This window comes from Biomphalaria glabrata, chromosome 7, assembly GCF_947242115.1.
Source record: "Biomphalaria glabrata chromosome 7, xgBioGlab47.1, whole genome shotgun sequence".
NCBI lineage: Eukaryota > Metazoa > Mollusca > Gastropoda > Planorbidae > Biomphalaria > Biomphalaria glabrata.
Window position 1 is genome coordinate 47,249,076 of NC_074717.1, and position 21,120 is coordinate 47,270,195.

At 36.9% G+C, this 21,120-nt stretch overlaps 1 protein-coding gene across 4 annotated transcripts; it reads right to left on the reverse strand.

Moving 5' to 3' along the window:
• Nucleotides 1-1,827: 1,827 nt before the first annotated feature.
• LOC106060565 (peroxisomal coenzyme A diphosphatase NUDT7-like) lies at nucleotides 1,828-12,160 on the reverse strand. Of its 4 annotated transcripts, XM_056034975.1 has the most exons (3): nucleotides 4,775-4,840; nucleotides 3,670-3,815; nucleotides 1,828-3,125 (listed from the first exon to the last, which is right to left on the reverse strand). In XM_056034975.1, the coding sequence occupies exon 3, from the start codon at nucleotides 3,111-3,113 to the stop codon at nucleotides 2,397-2,399; it is 717 nt and encodes a 238-aa protein (XP_055890950.1). In that variant the 5' UTR covers nucleotides 3,114-3,125; nucleotides 3,670-3,815; nucleotides 4,775-4,840; the 3' UTR covers nucleotides 1,828-2,396. The 4 variants fall into 4 exon arrangements, with proteins under 4 accessions (XP_055890950.1, XP_055890952.1, XP_055890953.1 ...); XM_056034977.1 differs by lacking the exons at nucleotides 3,670-3,815; nucleotides 4,775-4,840 and adding an exon at nucleotides 12,022-12,160; XM_056034978.1 differs by lacking the exons at nucleotides 3,670-3,815; nucleotides 4,775-4,840 and adding an exon at nucleotides 12,038-12,073.
• Between the last annotated feature and the right edge of the window lie 8,960 nt (nucleotides 12,161-21,120).

Below are 21,120 nucleotides of genomic sequence, written 5' to 3' on the forward strand. Positions count from 1 at the left end.
CGGGGAAAATCAGGAGCTGGTAACTCTTATGTAGTTAGCACCACACCGAGGCAGATCCACTTTTTAAATGTTAGAGAAGAATAGCTTCTTTTTTATGTGAGACAATACGAACTGGTATAGTTTAGACATAATTATTTAGATATGATAGTATGCCTTCAACTCGTGTGTTGTTGTTGTTTTTTTTTATCTTCCATTGAGTGCCCCCCCCTTCCAGGTGGTGGATGGGGAATGCCCGCCGGGGAAATAAAATGCTACGTGTAAGAGGGAAATGTTTCAACATATTATTTTTCTATGTTCAGGCCCTTACTGAAAGTACAGATAATAACACTAAAGAAACCTTCTATAATCGACTGGATAGAACTGATGAATAGGCATCACTGCATGCAATCAAAATGGTAGGCCTACTATGAGATTTCCCTGCCAAAATTGTAAAAGAAGTAGACCAACAAATAAAGCTTACACGAAGGGACAAACAATAATGGCATAAGATTAGAGGATTTGAGGCTTGGGAAAAGGCAGCACTGCGATGGGCAGGACACGTCTGCAGAATGGAAGACCGCCGCATCCCAAAACGACTCCTGTACGGCCAATTAAGGGAAGGAAAGCGCTCACAAGGAGGACAAAGAAAACGCTTTGGGGACACCCTCAAAGCCTCTCTGAAAGCGTTCAGCATAAACACAGCCACCTGGAAGACAGAAGCACATGACAGAGCATCATGGCGTCGCGCTGTGAAAACTGGCGCACAAATTGTCGAGGAAAAGAGAACAGCGCTGGCAGAAGAAAAGCGCCAGAGAAGAAAAGCAAGGCCAATGACACTAGCTCCAGCTGGAATAACCTGCCCAGAGTGCAGCCGAACATTGCGGGCTCATCAGCCACACGAGGAGGCACAAAACCTCAGTGCAAAGCCCTCAGCCCCCCTGGATGACAAAAATGATCATCATCGAACCACGATGGACGAGCTATATATAGTGACGGAAATAAAAAACAAATGACATTGAAATAAAAAACAAATGACATTGGGCAGGTCACCTTGAAAGAATGTCAGAGAACAGAGGAGCAAAAATATTATATCGGCAAAAACCAAAAGCCAAGTACCCCAAAGACAGACCACCAGGGGCGTAGCTAACCACTAGCGGGAGGTGCGGGACGCATGCGGCATCAGGAAGTGAGGGGCATCAAACTTTACTCATTATGTATTTAGTTCCGATTCCCTAGAGATTTTCGGTACAAAAAAAACAACAACAGAATAATATACTGAGGACCTTACGACTTTGGAGATTGGCCTGAAGATTTCTCAGATGATGTTTGAATACTGATACTTTTGTTAGCTAAAAAGCGCGTAAGATTTATTTGTAATATTTTTTGTTTATTTACTTTTTTTTGAATACTAGCAATAGGGGCCTACTCTAACAATGAATGCGTTATTTTGAAAAAAAAAAAAAAAAGTAAGTCTTTTTGCAGCTTTATTTCAATTTTTTTTTTTGGAGGGCATCATGATGAACTACCGCACTGGGCACCACAATACCCTAGCTACACCACTACAGACCACGAATACAGTAGCTTGATGATATAGAGGCAGATCTACAACAGCTAAGTGTTTAGGCAAGGGGGGGGGGGGTCAAAAAGCACAGGAAAGATCTGAATGGAAAAACGTGTGGAACCAGGCTAGGGCCCCCTCCATGGAATGTAGTACCACTAGAAGGATTGTGTTCTCACTTATGAAAGTGTTTGAACAATGAAAAGGAATGGAAATTTTTTATTTTTTTTTAAAACAATAATGCAGACGGCTTCTAAGTTTCTAACCAATGAAGACATTTTGTTACACACTTGAACTGCACTGCCATGACAAAGGCATTTGATTATATTTTTGAATAGATCTAATAATAAATATTTACATTCAGCACTAGAGAGGACATATGAGAAAGAGAAGAACTAATTATTGTGAAACAACAGTTATTAAAATTTACTTCTTTTTGACTTAAACATTCACAATAGAAAAAAAAAATGCCCAAATGTTACAAACGGAAAACTTAGCACTGATAATAATACAAATTCATTGTGAGTCACAAATTTAATATTATTGTCTACTGTACAAGCATGAATTAATAACCATAAGGAATAATAAAGATTCTGGTTAAAACAACAATAACTTTATTTGAAAGACATAGGATAAAAGCATTCCTTCCACAAATGGAAATCTGTGCTGTATGGCTTAAAAACACATCTTGTAAGAAGAAATAACTTTTTTTTGGAACTGCAGTTAAATCTTTTCAAAGCATGGCCTGTCTGTCCCCATTCAGTCTCTGATTTGTTCTGTTGCATGAAAATTAAAACAGAGTACAATTTACAAGAGTCTTGTATAAATATTGTAAACAGAAAATCAGGCAGATGATGCATCATAGTTTTGAATTAACAGCTGAAGTACTTGTTATAAAATCAAAATATTCAACCAAATCACTGGCCATATTTTGTAATGGATAAGTGGAATCATTAAAAATGGCTAAAAAATCTTCATTTTCTAATATGATTTTAGCTAGAAATGTACAATAGTTGGCAGTGAATCCCCACACAACTTCAACACCATGCACTTCATCTTGGTGGAAGACTGAACGATTCACAATAGATCTCCCTCGAAATTTAAACTCTGAATATCTGACACACTTTGAGTCTAAAAATGTCTTCAACGGCACCAGAATTGTGTAGTCTACTTCAACTGGGTTAGGAATAGGAACAAAGTCATTTGGAATCATACCGACCACTGGGTATACAATAGTGTTGGGCAGAGTAATCCCCCTTGTTAAGACAGCTACTATTTGGACTGTGTTCGGTTTCAGTCCTATTTCCTCCTGAGCTTCGCGGAGAGCGGTGTCCACATCTGATAAGTCATTCTCTTCTCTCATACCACCTGGGAATGAGACTGTAGAAGGATGGTTTCGCATATTTTTAGAACGTTTTGTAAGCAGTAGATATAGTTCGTCATTTTTCAGCATCAGGGGCAATAGGACAGCAGCTCTCTTGAAACCATACTTTGTTTCTGGATAAGGTGAACGATTCCGAATATCAAATGAAGAAAGCTTATTTGTTATTTCTGCCATGATCTTTGCTTCTGCCATGGCTTTTATTATCTGAATTAAAAAAAAAAAAGAATTAATACAAAAGTAGTAGATGTGTTTATATACCCTAAATATATAAAGGCCTATATATAAATAAAGCAGTGGACATTGATGCTGACTACTGGGAACACATAGCCTTAGACTGCACTATGTGGAGAGAGATGGTGACCAAGAAAGCTATGGGCAGTGAAAAAGTATTGGCCTCAGCTATGGAAACAGCCAAACAAAAAATGGCTGGCTCCTCTACCACCAAAGCGAATGCCACATACATGTGGACATGAATGTCTCTCACTCAAGAATAGGTCTATAACCCTATATTATATATAGATATACATATAGTTAGATATATCTTTGAACCTTATTCTACAGTTTTTATGTCCGAAAAATGGATTGAAGGCAATGCCTTTGAGATTAAAGAATGCAGCATTTCTTTGTAAAAAAAAAATAAAACCTGTAACATGCAGTTTGTGTAATTTAAGGTGATATGTATATATCAAGTGTCAAACTAAGCCTAACTAAGGGTAAGGCTATAAGCAAATGATCTGCTTCATCATACTTGGCTGCCCGGTCGTGCGGTTTGCGCGCTAGACTGGTTCAGATATATCAATGGTTTCGGGTTTAAACCCTGCCTGCTCCCATCCCCCGTCGTCCCGTGGGAGGTTTGGACTAGGAAGTAAACTATCTTCAACTCTGAAGGAACATCTGAAACATGTGAAACAAACATTTTACTTTATGTTCTTTCACCATATAGTTTAAACCCCAATTTTTTGCAATGGTATCAATTTTTAAATAGCTGAACGTTCAGTATGAAAATTAGCATGTAAATATCTCTGCAAGAAAGTGACTTCTATAAACCAGTCCCATGCCAAGAAAGTTCAAATTCAATGATGTTCATACAAAAGACAAAATTTTAATGTGAAAGAACAGTTGGAACAAGCTAGACAAGTGCAATTATTATTAGATCTAATCTAGATCTTGATTATTCAGATCTATTCTATTAAATTCTAAAGGTAGATCTAATAATTCTAATTCTTCAGATTTGTAGACTCTACAATGCCCATTTTTTTTATCCATAAAGAAATGATAAATTCATTTATTTGATCTAGACTCTATCTAGATCTCTATAAATTAGTATAAAACAATTGTCAACTTGGTAACTCTAGAATAGGTTATCATTATAAATAGATATATTTCATATATAGATATAAATCTAGCTTAGTTATTTGTTTAGAATAACACTAAGTAGATTCTTATATAAGTTTAAGGCACACCGTATTCGGGAACTAGATCTAGAATCTAGGTAAAATGTTTATTTTATTTTTTTATTTGGTGACGGATTAACTTACAAAAAAAACTGAAAGCAGATTCTTATTCTGCAACTAAAGGACTATAAAAATAGCTGTGTTTCTTTGAATTACCACTCATTGTCAAGATTTTATTTTAAAATAAATTAGGGCACTTCATCTTTCATGCTCCACTTGGCTTTAGGCTACTTTAGCGCACATTGAGCACCGTTAAGAAACACCACTATGTCGTCTATGTTATTGCTAATAAATTATATCTGTGTTAATAAAAAAATCTAGATATAGCTTAGTTATTTGTTTACGAGCTCAAATAAGATATTTGTAGAGAATAACAGATCTAGATCTACAACAACTCACAAGAACTACTCAACTAGGCGACATGATCATGTATATAAACATAGATGACAAAGGTTATTAATACAAATAAAAGATTGATCTCCCTTGCCTTATAACCTACTTTTTCAGAGCGAAAGTTCGTATGATGCTATCAGATTACGTGTTTTAATGTTTATTTCGCACTTTCAAATAAAGACTGTTAAGACTTGTCTCCAATACCCCTAGCCATGTTTTCCAGTTTTCGGTATACCCATTGTATTCATCAACTTCAAATGTGTTTTTCTTACTAATTTCTAGGCCGTCTAGAATCAAGAGCAGTGCATGGTCTTCAACCTTTTCTAGTTCACTGCCCCTTTTCGTATTTCCAGAAACGCCTACATGCTAAAAAGGGAAATGTGCAATGAAGGCCTATATATTCCCAGACCTGGAAATGTGTAATTTGAGGGGCAAATGTGTAGTTTCCTAAATATCAAGAAATATACCCAGGAAAGACTAAACTTAAATCATTCAAGCACATAACATACATGAAAGGCAGCAATCCTAAAGTTAACACAGCATAAAGTTATATAAGACATTTTACATTTGTCAAAATATTTACTAGAAATATTTTCTAGAATGTTAGAATGATAACATTCTTGTGTCACTTGGCAATGATCTTATGATCATAATGCCTCTTGTGTACTTCACATTCCATAATAGCGGCAACAGAAAATTTAGTTGGAATAGGGACATCTAGTTTTATAAAAGTAATTTTGTTTATAGAAAATTTCTTTACAAGGCATCCAGACACTGGAAACATTTTATATCACTCAGATTTTCTTTTTCCAGACATTTTTTGCAGAGTTAGCTATGAAAGATTTGGCATCCTCATTGAACTTAATTCTAATATAAAAAGCTTGGCCATTGAGTCTGCCTTAAATGACCCTGATTTCATTCTTTGAATTTAGACCTTCATAAGTAATGGAACCTAGCTAGTCACTGCGGTGATTATAACAGTAGCTACCACAATTAAAATACATTCTGCAAGTTAGGGAACATCAGTTTATGAATTATTTACAATACATGACACCTACCTCACTAAAATATATCACTTCACGAAATAGATCTTCGTCTTCAAAGTCTCTAGATCTTTATAATCTTACTTAGTCTCAAAATGTTTATTTATTTATCGGCGCCAAGAAATCAGTCTAAATAACTTGGATCTGTCCTTCAGTAATAACATATTTTATAGGTTTTGGACGTTACTTTAGAAGTAATGAGTATTAGCCTACGGCCTAGCCCTCATCCTAAAGTATAAGAGATTTCGTAATCTTCAGTGGATTCATCAGCACTTTTTTTTTTGCTTGACGATTTACTGTTTTGTGGATGACTGCCTAATGGACTAAGTAGTCCCTCGTGTTTTGGGCATCTCTTCTCTTGGTGTAAGGTGATAAAGATATTTTAGTGTTGTGACTACTGCATATACTAATAAACAGTAAAGCATTTTCTTTGAGATCAAATATTTAAAAAGAATGCACAATTTTACACTGCGATGCCATCAAGCATTCCTTAAATTTAGGCACCTATATTTCATACATCGTTGAAATAAAAAGCAAGCTTTTTATTTGTAAGTTTGATCCCTTTTATGTATTATTGGCAAACTTCCAAAAATTAAGACGATTTAAAAACGTATGACTCTAAAATTTGATTCATCTAAAACAAAAGACACACACACAAAGTTACAGCTAATTAAGTTAAAATTTAATTTAACGATGCATGTGGTACTAATTTTGTTTTTATCAAGCCAAATATGGTTTAAGATTGTGGCATGTAGCCAGAACAACTATGAACCGCCTTTTCTTCCAAAGCATGAAAATGTAGTAATAAGTGATTTTAAAAAACTAAATAATGAATACATTTCCTAATTTTAAAAAGTCACCAAAATACTCAAAACATCATACTTTTATTTATTTTTTTTAATCTAAGACATAAAGCTATTCATGCTTCACTTTACTTTTATTATTTTTAAAATCTAAAACATAAAGCTATGCATGCTTCACTTTAGTCACACACGTTCCCTCAGAGCATGAGAAAGGTTGGAGTAGCATATTATAGTCAAAACTTGAGCCTATTAACCCTTTTCAAAATATGTCTTCAATTTGAAAAGCGCTTTTAAGAAACATATAGTACTGTTATCATTGGCGAAGAAAATGGGTTTCCCTCCAGCTCTGAAATCTCCCTCAGCCGGGTTCGTTTTCCTGCATTCTGAGCTTCAGAATTCATTCTCCTGGCGTCTACAGCTTATTTTTCTCAAAGTAAGAGGAACGCATGTAAACAAAAGGTTCAAGTTTAAAGGCGTGGGACGGGCCGATATTAAACTGTTTTGTTGCAATTGGAACTGAGAAAAGCATTAAATCTCTTGACATCTAAAGCGCAATATATTCATCCCATTTAATATAAATTACAAGTCAAATGAAGTATAATAAAGGAGGCAGCATTGGCCAATACTTTTATGCGAGAGACTAGCTTCGAGGTACATCTAACATACGTAGTTCTGTAATGAGCGTGATCGTCATAAGATTAATTAAAAAGTCAAGTAAGACGGACCTTTTGTTTGTCAATTAAAAGTCGACATGGTAATGATGTAAGAAATTCGACCTTTCTGGGATGCAGAGGCATCTAGCGAAACGGTTTACTTTCAAAAAGGACCTAATTAGAAGATACAAATTATGAATAAACATTACATGTAACTTGTAATAATAAGTTACCAAGGAAATATTTAAGGCCCAGACGGGAATTCGAACCACTGACCTCGACCCGTCGCCATCACCTCGCATCGACCAGGTACCAAGGAACATCCACTTTCGCTATCCTGGTCTCTAAGAAAAGAGCGTTCAAACGAGTCTAGTATTTTGGTCCCGCATCGCCACCCAGAGCCACGTGATAACACGCTCAGACCCAGCACACATTCCTATTTATAGTAGTCTCCACAAACAATTCTATATTTAGGGTCAACATGCACATATTGGCTTTTTCCATAGTCCCCACAAAGAAGTCTATATTTAGGGTCAGCACATATTGGCTTCTTCCAAAGACTTAACAAAAATCCTAATTTAAATTGCATCTCTCTATAACAATACAACATTAATACATAACATATAGATAGCTTCGAAGTAGCCTAGTAGTAACAAACAAATGAAACTTCATTTAGAAGATAAAATAACGTCCCTTACTTCAGACATTTTAATTTTTGAAACATTAATAATAATGTCATTTTAATTGGTTTATATTCAAATATGCATTTATTTATGACTTGATCTACAACGAAGTGCATTTTGCCCCCCCCCCCCCAAACACACACTGTTAATGCTTGATATGTAGGAGTTATAGCACTTAGTCTTTGTGAGTTATGCGTCTTTGGTTGTGAACAAGGAGTTCTGCCCAAGCCCAGTGATGATTGAATAAAAGTGTACAGCCCAACATCGACATTTAATACCTAATTAACATGGTGGCAGCGGAAAGTGAACCATGTAAGTGCTTTCACTATCGCTTGAAGTAGTAGACTAGACATCAAGGGAGAGATTAAAGTTAAATTGAGAGCTACACCCCCCCCAGGTCACGTACGCTTTGGGCTATCAGGGGAGGCAACCGAGAGATTAATACATCAGACAGTAGAGACAGAGTTACACAAGATGTCGGAAAACCTACTGACGCCCCCCAGTGCCTGGAAATAACGGAGGGGAATTTTAGCGAAAATTTCAGACGGAGGAGGCGGCAGATGGAAATATATCTGCAGGCGACGGGAGCCTAGGGAAGGCCCAAGAGCCAACAGAAGGCCATCGTACTGCATTGTGCCGGCCCACAGGCCATAGAAGTCAGTGACCAATTCACACACCAGGAGAGGACGAGTGCGACCCAGACACATTATTGAAAAAGCTGCACAACTATTGCAACCCCATAAACAATGAGGTACTAGAAACTTTCCGCTTTTGGAAGTTGCCTATCTGCTCCCCATTTGTGACCTTAAAACAACTAAAATCTCAGGCAAACTTTCAAGAGCCAGACCGAATGATTCGGGACAAAATAGTATTCTCATCCGACAGGAAAGTGCAGGAAAAACTCCTGTCATGCTCAGAGCTGTCCCTGAAAAGAACCATTGAGATTTGCAGAGCCTTCGGGCAATCAATAACCAGCGTGGAAGAAATCAGAGGAGAAGCTCAGGCTCGCATTGACAAAATGGATAGAACGTCACAGAAGGCAGCAGCAACACCCCCAGAGTGTCGATTTTGTGGACGACACCACGCTTTCAACAAAACAGCATGCCCGGCTTGGGGATAGACATGCAAGCGTTGCGGGGAAAAAAAACACTTTGCAAGAAAGTGCAACAGAGTAAAAGGAAGCACATTTGTACACAAGGCTTCAGGGTACGAGCCAGAGTGGCTAAATACAATAAATGCACTCAAGTCGACAAGAGACAGGCTCACGGCTGTATTCGTAGTGAATGGTCAAAGAGTGAAATTCCAGTTAGACACAGAAGCTGACGTCAACATCATTTGTAAAAGATTTGTCGAGAGATGTCAAGCAGTGGAGACCACACAAACTCTAAGAGTGTGGAACATGAGTGAACAGAAGCCAGAAGGAGTTGCTGATTTACCAATGACCAACCCCAAAAAAACTGGGAAAACAACTGTAGTGAAATTCGTCGTCGTTGGAAATAACTTCCAATGCCTCCTAGGCTTGAGAACGTGTCAAGAACTGGACCTCATTACACTTAACGACAACAATTTTGTCTCTCAAGTACAGTCAACCAACGATAACCTAGGTGACCAAAGAGAAGTGAAACTAACCATTGATACCAGCAAGTCACCAGTAGTGTCTACGTGTCGCAATATTCCTTTCGCATACAGAGACAAAGTCAAGAAAGAGCTTGATTTACTCGTGAAGAGGAAAATACTTGTCCCGGTAGAGGAGCCAACGGATTGGGTCAGTCAAATGGCCATTGGTCAGAAAAAAAATGAAGATTTGCGAATCTGTATAGACCCAGAGTTGAACAGTCTTGAAAAGGGAGCATTACAGACTCCCCACATTTGAAGATACCCTACCCCAGTTCGAGAACGCCAAAGTCTTCTCGAAACTCGACGTTAAAGAAGCCTATTGGCATGTTCGCCTCGACAAAGAACCAAGTATTCTGGCCACAATGATAACACCTTACGGCCCTTATAGATGGACAAGGCTGCCATTCGGACTATGTGTCAGTGGAGAAATCTTACAAAGAAAACTGTCACAAGCACTTGATGGCCTCAGCGGCTGCATCAATGTTGGCGACGACATCATTGTAGTCGGGTGTGGCAGAACAATGGAAGAGGCGTTGTGGGACCATAAGGCAAAACTGGAAAAGCTGCGAGAATTTAAAGATGCAAAAGAAAATCCATAATACTGAACGAGAGCAAAACATTGGAACAAAAAGAGGCGGTCGAATTCATGGGACACGTCATCAGCGCACAAGGCATTAAACCAGATCCCAAGAAGGTGCAGTCCATAGTGGACTGTGGCTATAGCCCAGCCCAGTTGTGCTTGAACAGAATAACACGGTCACTACTACCCCTGAATACACCCCTTGAGCCAGAAAGCTACACAGAAGGCCTGGGAGCGAAAGCCCGTCACAGGTAGCCTACACCATAAAAAAACACTACGAGACCTGCGCGGGCTGAATGTGGACCAGAACGACTACTTTCAGAGTCCAGGAAACAAAGATTGGTGGCCTGGCAAAATCATTATGAGAAACAGTGAACGGTCCTACACAGTTAAGGGAACAGAGTGCACATCCGGCTCAGGAATGTCCCTTACTCAGACATCTTTTCAGATGACGAAACGGCAACCCATGAGGCACCACTGGATGCCTCACCCACAGACATAACACCACAACCTGCCTTAGAGTCCAGCGCCGGCCCGGATGGGACCCAACCATTGGCTCACGGAGCAGAGTCTATCGTAAGGAGGAGTGGGCGAATGAGAGCCACCCCGACTTGGCACAAGGACTATGACATGGGCAAGTGGTGACAACTCCACAAGTTTTTTTTTGGCTCCTTCTCTATAGTTGTCAATATTCATGTATATTGTTACATGTATATTGTATGTTATACTTATGATTTTGTTTACATGTCTATGTTGTCTGTTGAAAATGTTATCTGTGTATCGTAGTATCGTGTCAGTGTCTACAGAATGGAAGACCACCGCATCCCAAAACGACTCTTGTATGGCCAACTAAGCGAAGGAAAGCGCTCGTAAGGTGGGCAAAGAAAGCGCTTCAGGGACACCCTCAAAGCTTCTCTGAAGGCGTTCAGCATAGACCCTGGCACCTGAGGAGGCATAAAACTCCAGTGCAAAGCCCTCAGCCCCCCTGGATGACAAAGTGGTCATCATCGAACCACGATGGACGAACTATATCGTGTCAGTGTATGTAAATAGGTTATTGTCTATAATGTAGGCCTACCTCTGTTCGTGTCGCAAGAATGACGTTTCTGCCTGTTTGTCTTGGAATGTTTGCAGTGAACGTTTCTTCGATAGAAATGGAAGGATGTTAATGCTTGATATAATATGTAAGTTATAGCACTTAGTCTTTGTGAGTTATGCGTCTTTGGTTGTGAACAAGGAGTTCTGCCCAAGATGGCGCCCAGTGATTGAATAAAAGTGTACGGCCCAACATCGACATTCGTTGCCTTGATTCTTTAATACCTAATTAACACACACTAGTCAACTAAGGGCGCGCTTCACAGTTTGAGAAACGCTGAAGTTAAAGACGGGGAAAAAAAAAAAAAAAAAAAGACACATTTTCTTGCCATATGTTGTGTCATAACAATGATACCTAACCTAGGACCAATATTCGTTATGTGTCGCGTGATGTCTGGCCTCTAAGAACAGCTCGCGGCGGAAGAAAAAAAGTAATGAATCGCCCGTAGACACGAGTGATGAAATATTTGCCCCCCTCCCCCGGTCATAAAAGACTGTGCATCACTGGTGAGATTTCTTTTCGTATTTGGCTTTTGTCTGGCAAAATCTGGCAACTTGTCTGTTCTAGCAAATGTTCTGTTGGTTAGGACTAAACATAGATCTAGTATAATATATCTATTTATAGAATACCGTAAGTCTAGTGCAGTTGTAGACTAGATCTAGAGAGTCTATGTTCTTAGTCTAATTTGATTAATAATAGATTTAGAGGTAGATTATAATATGTGTGCGTGCACCAAAAAGATCATGCTTAATTTTTAAGAAATTGAAAGCCTCATCACCTCATGCAATACTGACTTTTAGATCTAGACTAAAACAGATATTCCAGTATAAACTTTTTACACATTCAAAATGGCGGATTGTTTTCTTTTTAACTGGACTAGATCTAGAATATATCTAGATCTACTCTATATTTATTAACTAGATCTATGGGAAAGCACCAATGGTGAACGCTTTTGTGCCAGTTTTTTAGTTTAGAGTTTATATTATAGCTCCGCAATGGTTCAACATCTGCGGACTCTTCAGCTATTGGGCGATAGAACTAAATTTGACTATTTTTTTCATATCACTTAAAGTTTATCAGTGAAAATATCAGCCATAATCAGCTATTAAATTTATAATTCAAGTCAACTCGCTGTAGGCTGTAGGGGTAATCTGCTAACGTAATTTTCGCGGGAGTCATAATGAGCGAAAGGCCGTAAAAAATAATAATAATAAATAATCTTTATTGTCTGTATGGAAATTTGTCTTACAATTTTATTTGTACATTACACTGACATCATTAAACCAAACTTTCAAACAAAAAACATTATAACTATATTCTATAAGAAACCAAAGTGTACATTCACACCAGACTCACTCATATTTTACATGTGACAAAGTTTATATCAGATTGTTCCTATTTAATGATTTGATTGCCAGGGGAACAAAAGCTTAAAGAGTGTTTCACTGTTTGTGTCTGTCTTTGCAACTTTGCTATTAGTGCCTTGTATCTGATCTCTTTTGTGATGGCAAAATCACAAAATCCTGACACAAAGGGTGATTCTCTATTTCGAGGATCTTGTTAGCTTTTTTATAGATGTTTGTCTCAAACAACTGCCCAAATGGGGTTTGTTTTTTGCCAATGATTTTACCAGCAGCATTTAGGATTCTAAAGTTTATTTTTAATGCTCAGATTGCCATACCAAGCAGTGTTATTGAAACTTAAAATATTGGCAATATTATTGCAAATTCATTCGTGTCGGAAGATGACCTATAGTCGATAATGCACTTTTTCTTTTTTTTTTAGGTTAAAAAAAAATAGGTGTGTAAACAATACTTATGAAAATGAATTCTGCACTTTTTTTTAAACACTTATATATACACATATTAATATCATTAATTAGTAACAAGAGATTGACCAGCCAGTTTAAAAAAAAGGAGGACAGCAAAACAGAGGTGCGCCCCCCACCCCATACTTATAAATGCTATAAAGATCAACTGAGGTGCCATTTCACCCTCACTGACATAGAGGAAAGTAGCTGGCAGCAGATGGCCTCTGAAAGAGACTGTTGGAGAGCTCTAACATTTAAAGGCTATGAGACAAATATTTTAGACGGAAAGAAAATAGACCGCCAGTGGACAACGGCTTTGCCTGCATGAAATACGGGAAAATATGCTGGTCGCAGCTGGGTTTGCCTAGAAGACATTGCCATTCATATAAAAATAGGCCTATTATTTTAATATTTCAGTTTACAAACAATAACAATAGATTTATAATATAAGACAAAAAGAAAAACAAATTAAATCAGTCACTAAATTATCATTAATGGCTTTTTAAGCTTAAATTATAAATAGGTGTGTTCGCTGAAAAAGTTTTCAGTTAAAAGGTCATTTTGAGCGAACACCCCATAATAATTTTTTTTCAGCGGAAAAAATAGCCATGGTTATTCTAGCTAACTATTTCCTCATCTATTTAGAAGCATAATATGCACATTTTTTTCAGCCAATGTCCATTGGTGCTTTAAAATCACCTAAGTATATATATATATATATATAGATATATATACATAGAGTAGTACAGTAGTATTTATTACTGTACACTGTATTTCTCTTAGCTCATTGATTGTAGACATTATTTTCTATTAGTCTTATAAATTTTAGTTATTAAATTTCTTTTTTTTAATATTATTTTTTTTTTTACATTTTCAGATAATTTGCTGATATTTAAATATCTTTGTCTTTGGATTGAAATGTATACATTTTACAGGTAAGTTTATTTGATCTAATAGACTTTAGTTGCCAACTACCCTAATTTAAACTAGTTTCTTGCCATTTAAGACTGTTACTGTAGAATCAACCGTTATTGTTGAATCAGATTGTCTACTGATGGACTAACCAATTGTAACCCTGTACACCTCAGTTTAAGTTGGGTTAATTATGATACACTACCATTGTGTTGAGCTGTGTTAGCAATTTTGTGTTGTGAATAGAAAATAAACTTTCATTCTAAGCAGAACAAGATGATGTGGGAAGCGTGGTCGAGAGGCTAAGTGCGCTTGAACTTGGCTTGACTTGGCTACCTAGAAGGGGGCTCGAGGTTCGACACCCGACTCGGGCAGAGTTGTGTTTACTGAGCGCCTAAAGGTAGCACTGAAAACCAACTCCTAGATGCCCCCTCCCCCCACTGGTCCACAAATCAGATTGGACCAAAGCGCTCTGAGCATGCTATAAGCATGAAAGTAGCGCTATATAAAAGCTATAAATATATGATGTATAGATTATAGTAGATCTAAAGGACAGTGCTTTTCAATATTTTTTTTTAGTAAGTCCTACTTGGTGAGGACTAGTAAACTAAATTGCCACAGGGAATGACTTATTTTTGCCTGTGTTCTAAAGTCATTATAACCACTATAATGAAGAGATTAAAGTGAGTTGAATTATTAAATAATTGTTTTAAAAAATGGGAGGTGTATAAATGTTGAACGACTGAAAACTCATATCCATATGATAACTATTTCAGAATTATAACATGATTTCGCTTCTTTACCTTCAGAAAGTGTGTTAATAGATCATATTATATATATTCCATTTGGTTTCATCTTTAAAGTCAAAGGGTAGTGTAAGTAAAATAATTGATATCATTACATTGACTCGTAGACTTGCCATTCATAAGCAGCATTACAGTACTGACAACAATTACAGGAAATACTTGTGAAATCAAATAAGAAAGACTGCTCGTAGAATGTAATAAAATATGAAGTTTATTTCCATGATATCAATCCTTTTTTCGTGAAGCTATTAGAGCATGGAATGGGTTGCCTGAGCTAGCCAGGAAAACCAGTGACTTGGCAGAATTTAGGTCATTGGTTAATATGCATGACGCGTAGGGCGTAATCATCTTCTTTTTTGAAGTAACGTCTGTATTATATAAGATAAGATAATAACTTCTTGCTTTTCTTAAAATACTTTCATATCACACTAAGTCCACTACTTGAGTTCACATAAAACTAATAACTTCTACTTACAAACTTTAACTAATAATTTTTCAACTCGAGCTAAGGCTCAACTTACTTTTTTTCGACTAGCACATTTCAACCTCAACTAACTACTGTCGACTGTCCAACTAAAATTCTCCAACTAACTACTTCTCTTGACTGCATACTTGTAACGAACTAAACTCTTGTTCTATCATATGACCTTACTTTCGGTCATACCTAACTCATGTTAACTTTTGACATTTTCATGCTCTGTATTCTTTAAATTCACTAAAGGACAATTTAAGGTACAATATATAAGTTAACTATTATGACTGTGACATATAGATGCGCCATTATTGCTTAAGCACCACTTTCCTCGCTTGAATTCGGTCACTGATTTTTATTGCAAATGCTTATTATCTATCATTTCTATCAATATCTCTTGATGCTGGATGGAAATATTGGCTCTCCTAATAGTCCATATTAAACGGTGATGCTGTATATCTTTCCGGTGATGCTTCCTGACATCAAGGACACATAATATGCTACAAATTCCAAAGAGAGCTTCTTCAGATGATTCATAATATTTCTCCTTTGAAATGTTGGGAGAGGCTGTTCTCGTTACTTAAAATTCTGAGGAAATCAGAGATGCTTCCAACTTTCCATGTGTGACCTTCAAAAAAAGCACATTTCAGGGTATCGGATGTAATTCGTAATTTTTACTGCATCATTCAATATTTTTGGGCAAAATCTTGTTCTCTTTGACGCTAACACTTCTTTGTAAGAAACATTGGCAAAAATAGAAAGGTTTTATTATGCATTCATTTCTAGTTTGTTCACATGTCCTCTAGATATAATTTTAGATGGAAAAGAAGTTTAAAAAAACGAAAAACTGAAATATCCAGACACTGATTCATGGAAAGTAGGGAAAACAGGAGTACAACTTAGCATGGCTTAAAGTACCACCAGTGAAACTCATATCACAGTATGAAAAGCACTGCTGTGGTGACATTTAGCTTTACACAAAAACTAACCTTAAAAACATTTTAGATTTAGTAACAAAAAAGCAAACGTAAAATATATCCAAGTTTAATATTTATTTCTCAAATTTCAACTGAAACTAAATAAAAAAAACAATTAAGATAACAAAACTTGTAGACAGCCCCCTTTGGATCAGTTTTTTGATTGAAAAAATACAGGTCAAAGGGCAATTTTGATATTATTTGAACCTGGATGAAACAAAAGGTCAAAATTAATTACAATAACACTTTCAGTTTTTTGAGGAATGAATATGTCACTAGTAATTTATTATAGTATTAATTTAAAGAATTAAGCATACATTTCAGTTCACAATAAATTCATAACTTTCATGTATTATCAAAACAATTTCATACAAATGTACATTTAAAGAATGTCTCTGCAGTTACTCACATCTGAATCTGTGCGTTTCATGATTTCCTGTCTGAGAATGGCTAGCATGAATATTGTCTATTAAATACTGTTTTTTTTAAAGGTTATAAATATGTGAAATAAAAAGCTATGTTATTTTTTTTTATTCAAAAGTAAACCATGAAACACATCTAGATGACTAGATATACTCATAAACACATCTAGATAATGACTAGATATACTCAGAAACACATCTAGATAATGACTAGATATACTCATAAACACATCTAGATAATGACTAGATATACTCAGAAACACATCTAGATAATGACTAGATATACTCAGAAACACATCTAGATAATGACTAGATATACTCAGAAACACATCTAGATAATGACTAGATATACTCATAAACACATCTAGATAATGACTAGATATACTCATAAACACATCTAGATAATGACTAGATATACTCAGAAACACATCTAGATAATGACTAGATATACTCAGAAACACATCTAGATAATGACTAGATATACTCATAAACACATCTAGATAATGACTAGATATACTCATAAACACATCTAGATAATGACTAGATATACTCATAAACACATCTAGATAATGACTAGATTTACTCATAAACACATCTTGATGACTAGATATACTCATAAACACATCTAGATAATGACTAGATATACTCATAAACACATCTAGATAATGACTAGATATACTCATAAACACATCTAGATGATGACTAGATATACTCATAAACACATCTAGATGATGACTAGATATACTCAGAAACACATCTAGATGACTAGATATACTCAGAAACACATATAGATGACTAGATATACTCATAAACACATCTAGATGACTAGATATACTCATAAACACATCTAGATGATGACTAGATATACTCAGAAACACATCTAGATAATGACTAGATATACTCATAAACACATCTAGATAATGACTAGATATACTCATAAACACATCTAGATAATGACTAGATTTACTCATAAACACGTATCTATATAATTTTTTTTTAAACCACACTTAATATAATTTTTACAAAATTGAAAAATGAATTTACAAGACACTATTACTATTTTTGTTTAAAACATAATGATAGATTGGTGTAAAAAAAAGACTTCATGGTATGCATATTTATTAAAAAAAAAAACTAACATAAGGGCTCATTTCCAGAAGACCAAACATTATCTTTTTGTACCTATAAAGTAAAAAAAAGTAAAGCTCACCTTTCAGACCTTGTGGTCTATAGGGCAGATGATGTAAAGGTCATCTGTTTCTGTGGCCTACGGTTAACAAGGTTGCCATGTGGCCAGCACAGCGACCAACCGCCTTTACTTTTCCCCTACTAATGTCAGGTACCCATTAGAGCTGGGTGGACTCAGAGGCGCCCGAAGATCCCGAAATTAAAAATCCCGGTCCTCACCAGGATTCGAACCCCGGTCCCCGGTTCGGAAGACAAGCGCTCAGCCACCGCGCCTCCTTTTTGTATCTATAACAAGTTACAAAACATGGTGAAATCTGGTTTTTGATATTTATTTATTTTAATTTTAAAAAATACTTTTTGAGATCTAAGCGTGACCTACAGACAACATAAAGCTATTAGGGCAGGTGAATATGTAAAAACTATAGACATATTGGACAAGGACTGAGCACATTTTAATCGTACATTGCAGATTATACTTCCAGCTTTCAAATTGTATTACCTTTACCTATCCCTTAGTCTGTTGGACCGTCTTTCTCCATTCCTTCCTTTTTTTTGCCATGTTTAGAGCCTCTCTCAATGGCAGGCCTGTCCATTCTTTAATGTTGTCCTCCCATCGCTTTTTCTGTCTGCCTCTTCTTCTTTTTTTCCTGGCACTGTTCCCTGAAGGAAGGTCTTTGCGAGCCCCGTAGATCTTGTAATGTGGCCAAAGGTTTTAAGCTTTCGTCCTTTCACAATAGTTAGCAGGTCGTCATGGGCTCCGATCGCTACAGTAACCCTGTCTCTGATTTCTTGGTTTGTGATGCGGTCTTTGAATGTGATGCCTAGGATCCTTCTGTAGCATCTCAATTCCATTGCTAGGATTGTATTACCCTTCCAAAAACATGTACTCAAGCAGATGCATTTTACAACAAGAGCATATTATGAAGAAGCAATGTGTTTGTCATTTGTACATGTCTTGACATTTCTTAAAAGTCGGTTAGGAACACCAGTAGTAAACTTCCATGTATGACATCTTCCCTTTTCTGCCTGACACTTGAACTTAAAAGAAAACACAAACATTCCAGTATATACTTTCCAATCTTACTACTGTTATTAATACTGATACTCTTCACTGTTTGTGACATTGTCTTGACTTTTTGAATGTGATCTAAATGAGCTCCACCCGCGTTCAATTTACTCACGGTAAAGGACATGTCGGATTGTATTAGCAGGTGACAGGGGTGCATGAACAGATGACGGAATGCTGTTGTGACCTCAAATGAGCATAGCTAAAAGTAGCCTTATGAGATGCATCGGCAATCGGAGATTTCCATACATGGTGGGGGAAAAAAACTATAAATAGTCAGCTTTTTGGTGTGTGACAGGGGTGTATGAACAGATGACGGAATGCTGTTGTGACCTCAAATGAGCGTAGCTAAAAGTAGCCTTATGAGATGCATCGGCAATCGGAGATTTCCATACATGGTGGGGAAAAAAAAACGATAAATAGTCAGCTTTTTGGTGTGTGACAGGGGTGTATGTACAGATGACGGAATGCTGTTGTGACCTCAAATGAGCATAGCTAAAAGTAGCCTTATGAGATGCATCGGCAATCGGAGATTTCCATACATGGTGGGGGAAAAAAAACGATAAATAGTCAGCTTTTTGGTGTGTGACAGGGGTGCATGAACAGATGACGGAATGCTGTTGTGACCTCGAATGAGCATAGCTAAAAGTAGCCTTATGAGATGCATCGGCAATCGGAGATTTCCATACATGGTGGGGGGAAAAAAAACTATAAATAGTCAGCTTTTTGGTGTGTGACAGGGGTGTATGAACAGATGACGGAATGCTGTTGTGACCTCAAATGAGCGTAGCTAAAAGTAGCCTTATGAGATACATCGGCAATCGGAGATTTTCATACATGGTGGAAGAAACTATAAATAGTCAGCTTTTTGGTGTGTGACAGGGGTGTATGAATAGATGACGGAATGCTGTTGTGACCTCGAATGAGCATAGCATAAAGTAGCCTTATGGGATACATCGGCAATCGGAGATTTCCCATACATGGTGGGGAAAAAAAACTATAAATAGTCAGTTTTTTGGTGCGTCGGTGTGCAAAGTCAAGGACGTGCAGATAAGTTATGTTAGAGTCCTTGACCTTGGTTAGCTTAACGTTCAATTCTCCAGTAACAGATTCCGTGCGACCCATTGTTCATTTTGTGACCTTTAACCAGTCTTAGGTCATAAGTGATTTTTAAGTTTTGCTGGTACGTTCATCCAAGTGGTATGCTGGCCTCTACTCATACTGCCTAGGTTACCAATTATAGCCGCTAGGTGATCTGATGAATATTAGTCTAGGCCCTAACTGAACTAAGTCTCATGTACACATGATTTTATTTACAATCAAGTCATAAATAAATATAGAACAATGTGACACTCAGTGCTAGTCATATATGGTACGCAAAAAAAAAAAAAAAAAGTGCAGAAGTAATCATCGTAAAGGCAATCTACAGTCTCTATTTGGAAAGAAGACATTCCAAACCATTGTACGGTACAGGCAGAAATAACAGTTTAGTGTTATAATATAAGCTTCATACCCACACTGTCACTTCCAGCCATTTCATTCTGGAAACGACACTCTCGGGTCATAAATAACAACAAAAGCCACCAGGCGCATACAGATCTATTGTGGGTTCATCTGGGTAGAAATTAACTGTTTCATTTGGGAATGAAGAACAAAGTCATATCCCAGTATAATACAGACTATCTTATCTTATATAATACAGACGTTACTTCAAAAAAGAAGATGATTACGTCCTACGCGTCATGCATTTAGTCATGCATATTAACCAATGACTTAAATTCTGCCAAGTCACTGGTTTTCCTGGCTAGCTCAGGCAACCCATTCCATGCTCTAATAGCACTAGGGAAGAAGGAGTATTTGTACACATTTGTCCTAGCATATGGGACGAAGAATGTGCCTTTATCTTTGTGTCTTTCAGAGTATTTTATTAAATTTTGTTTTTGTATTTGAAGATTATGGTTCAGTGTTTTATGTATGATTGCTACTTTACTTTTGAGCCTTCTGTCTTCTACATCTACGTTACGGGGTGAGTTACTAATACCGGTAATTGAATAGCGCTGTTAACCTAATGTCGGCTCAAGTTAAATAGTACACATTGAAAAGCCCCAGAACAACCAACAACTGCCTTAACGTCCCCAACGCATGTCTGGTACCCATTAGAGCTGGGTGACGTCCTAGAAATGCGGAAATTCAAAATCCTAGTCTTACCGAAATTCTAACTCGA

Excerpts from the sequence above, each read along its gene's own strand:
- LOC106060565 (XM_056034977.1), bottom strand. The coding sequence starts at position 3,113 with ATGGCAGAAGCAAAGATCATGGCAGAAATAACAAATAAGCTTTCTTCA.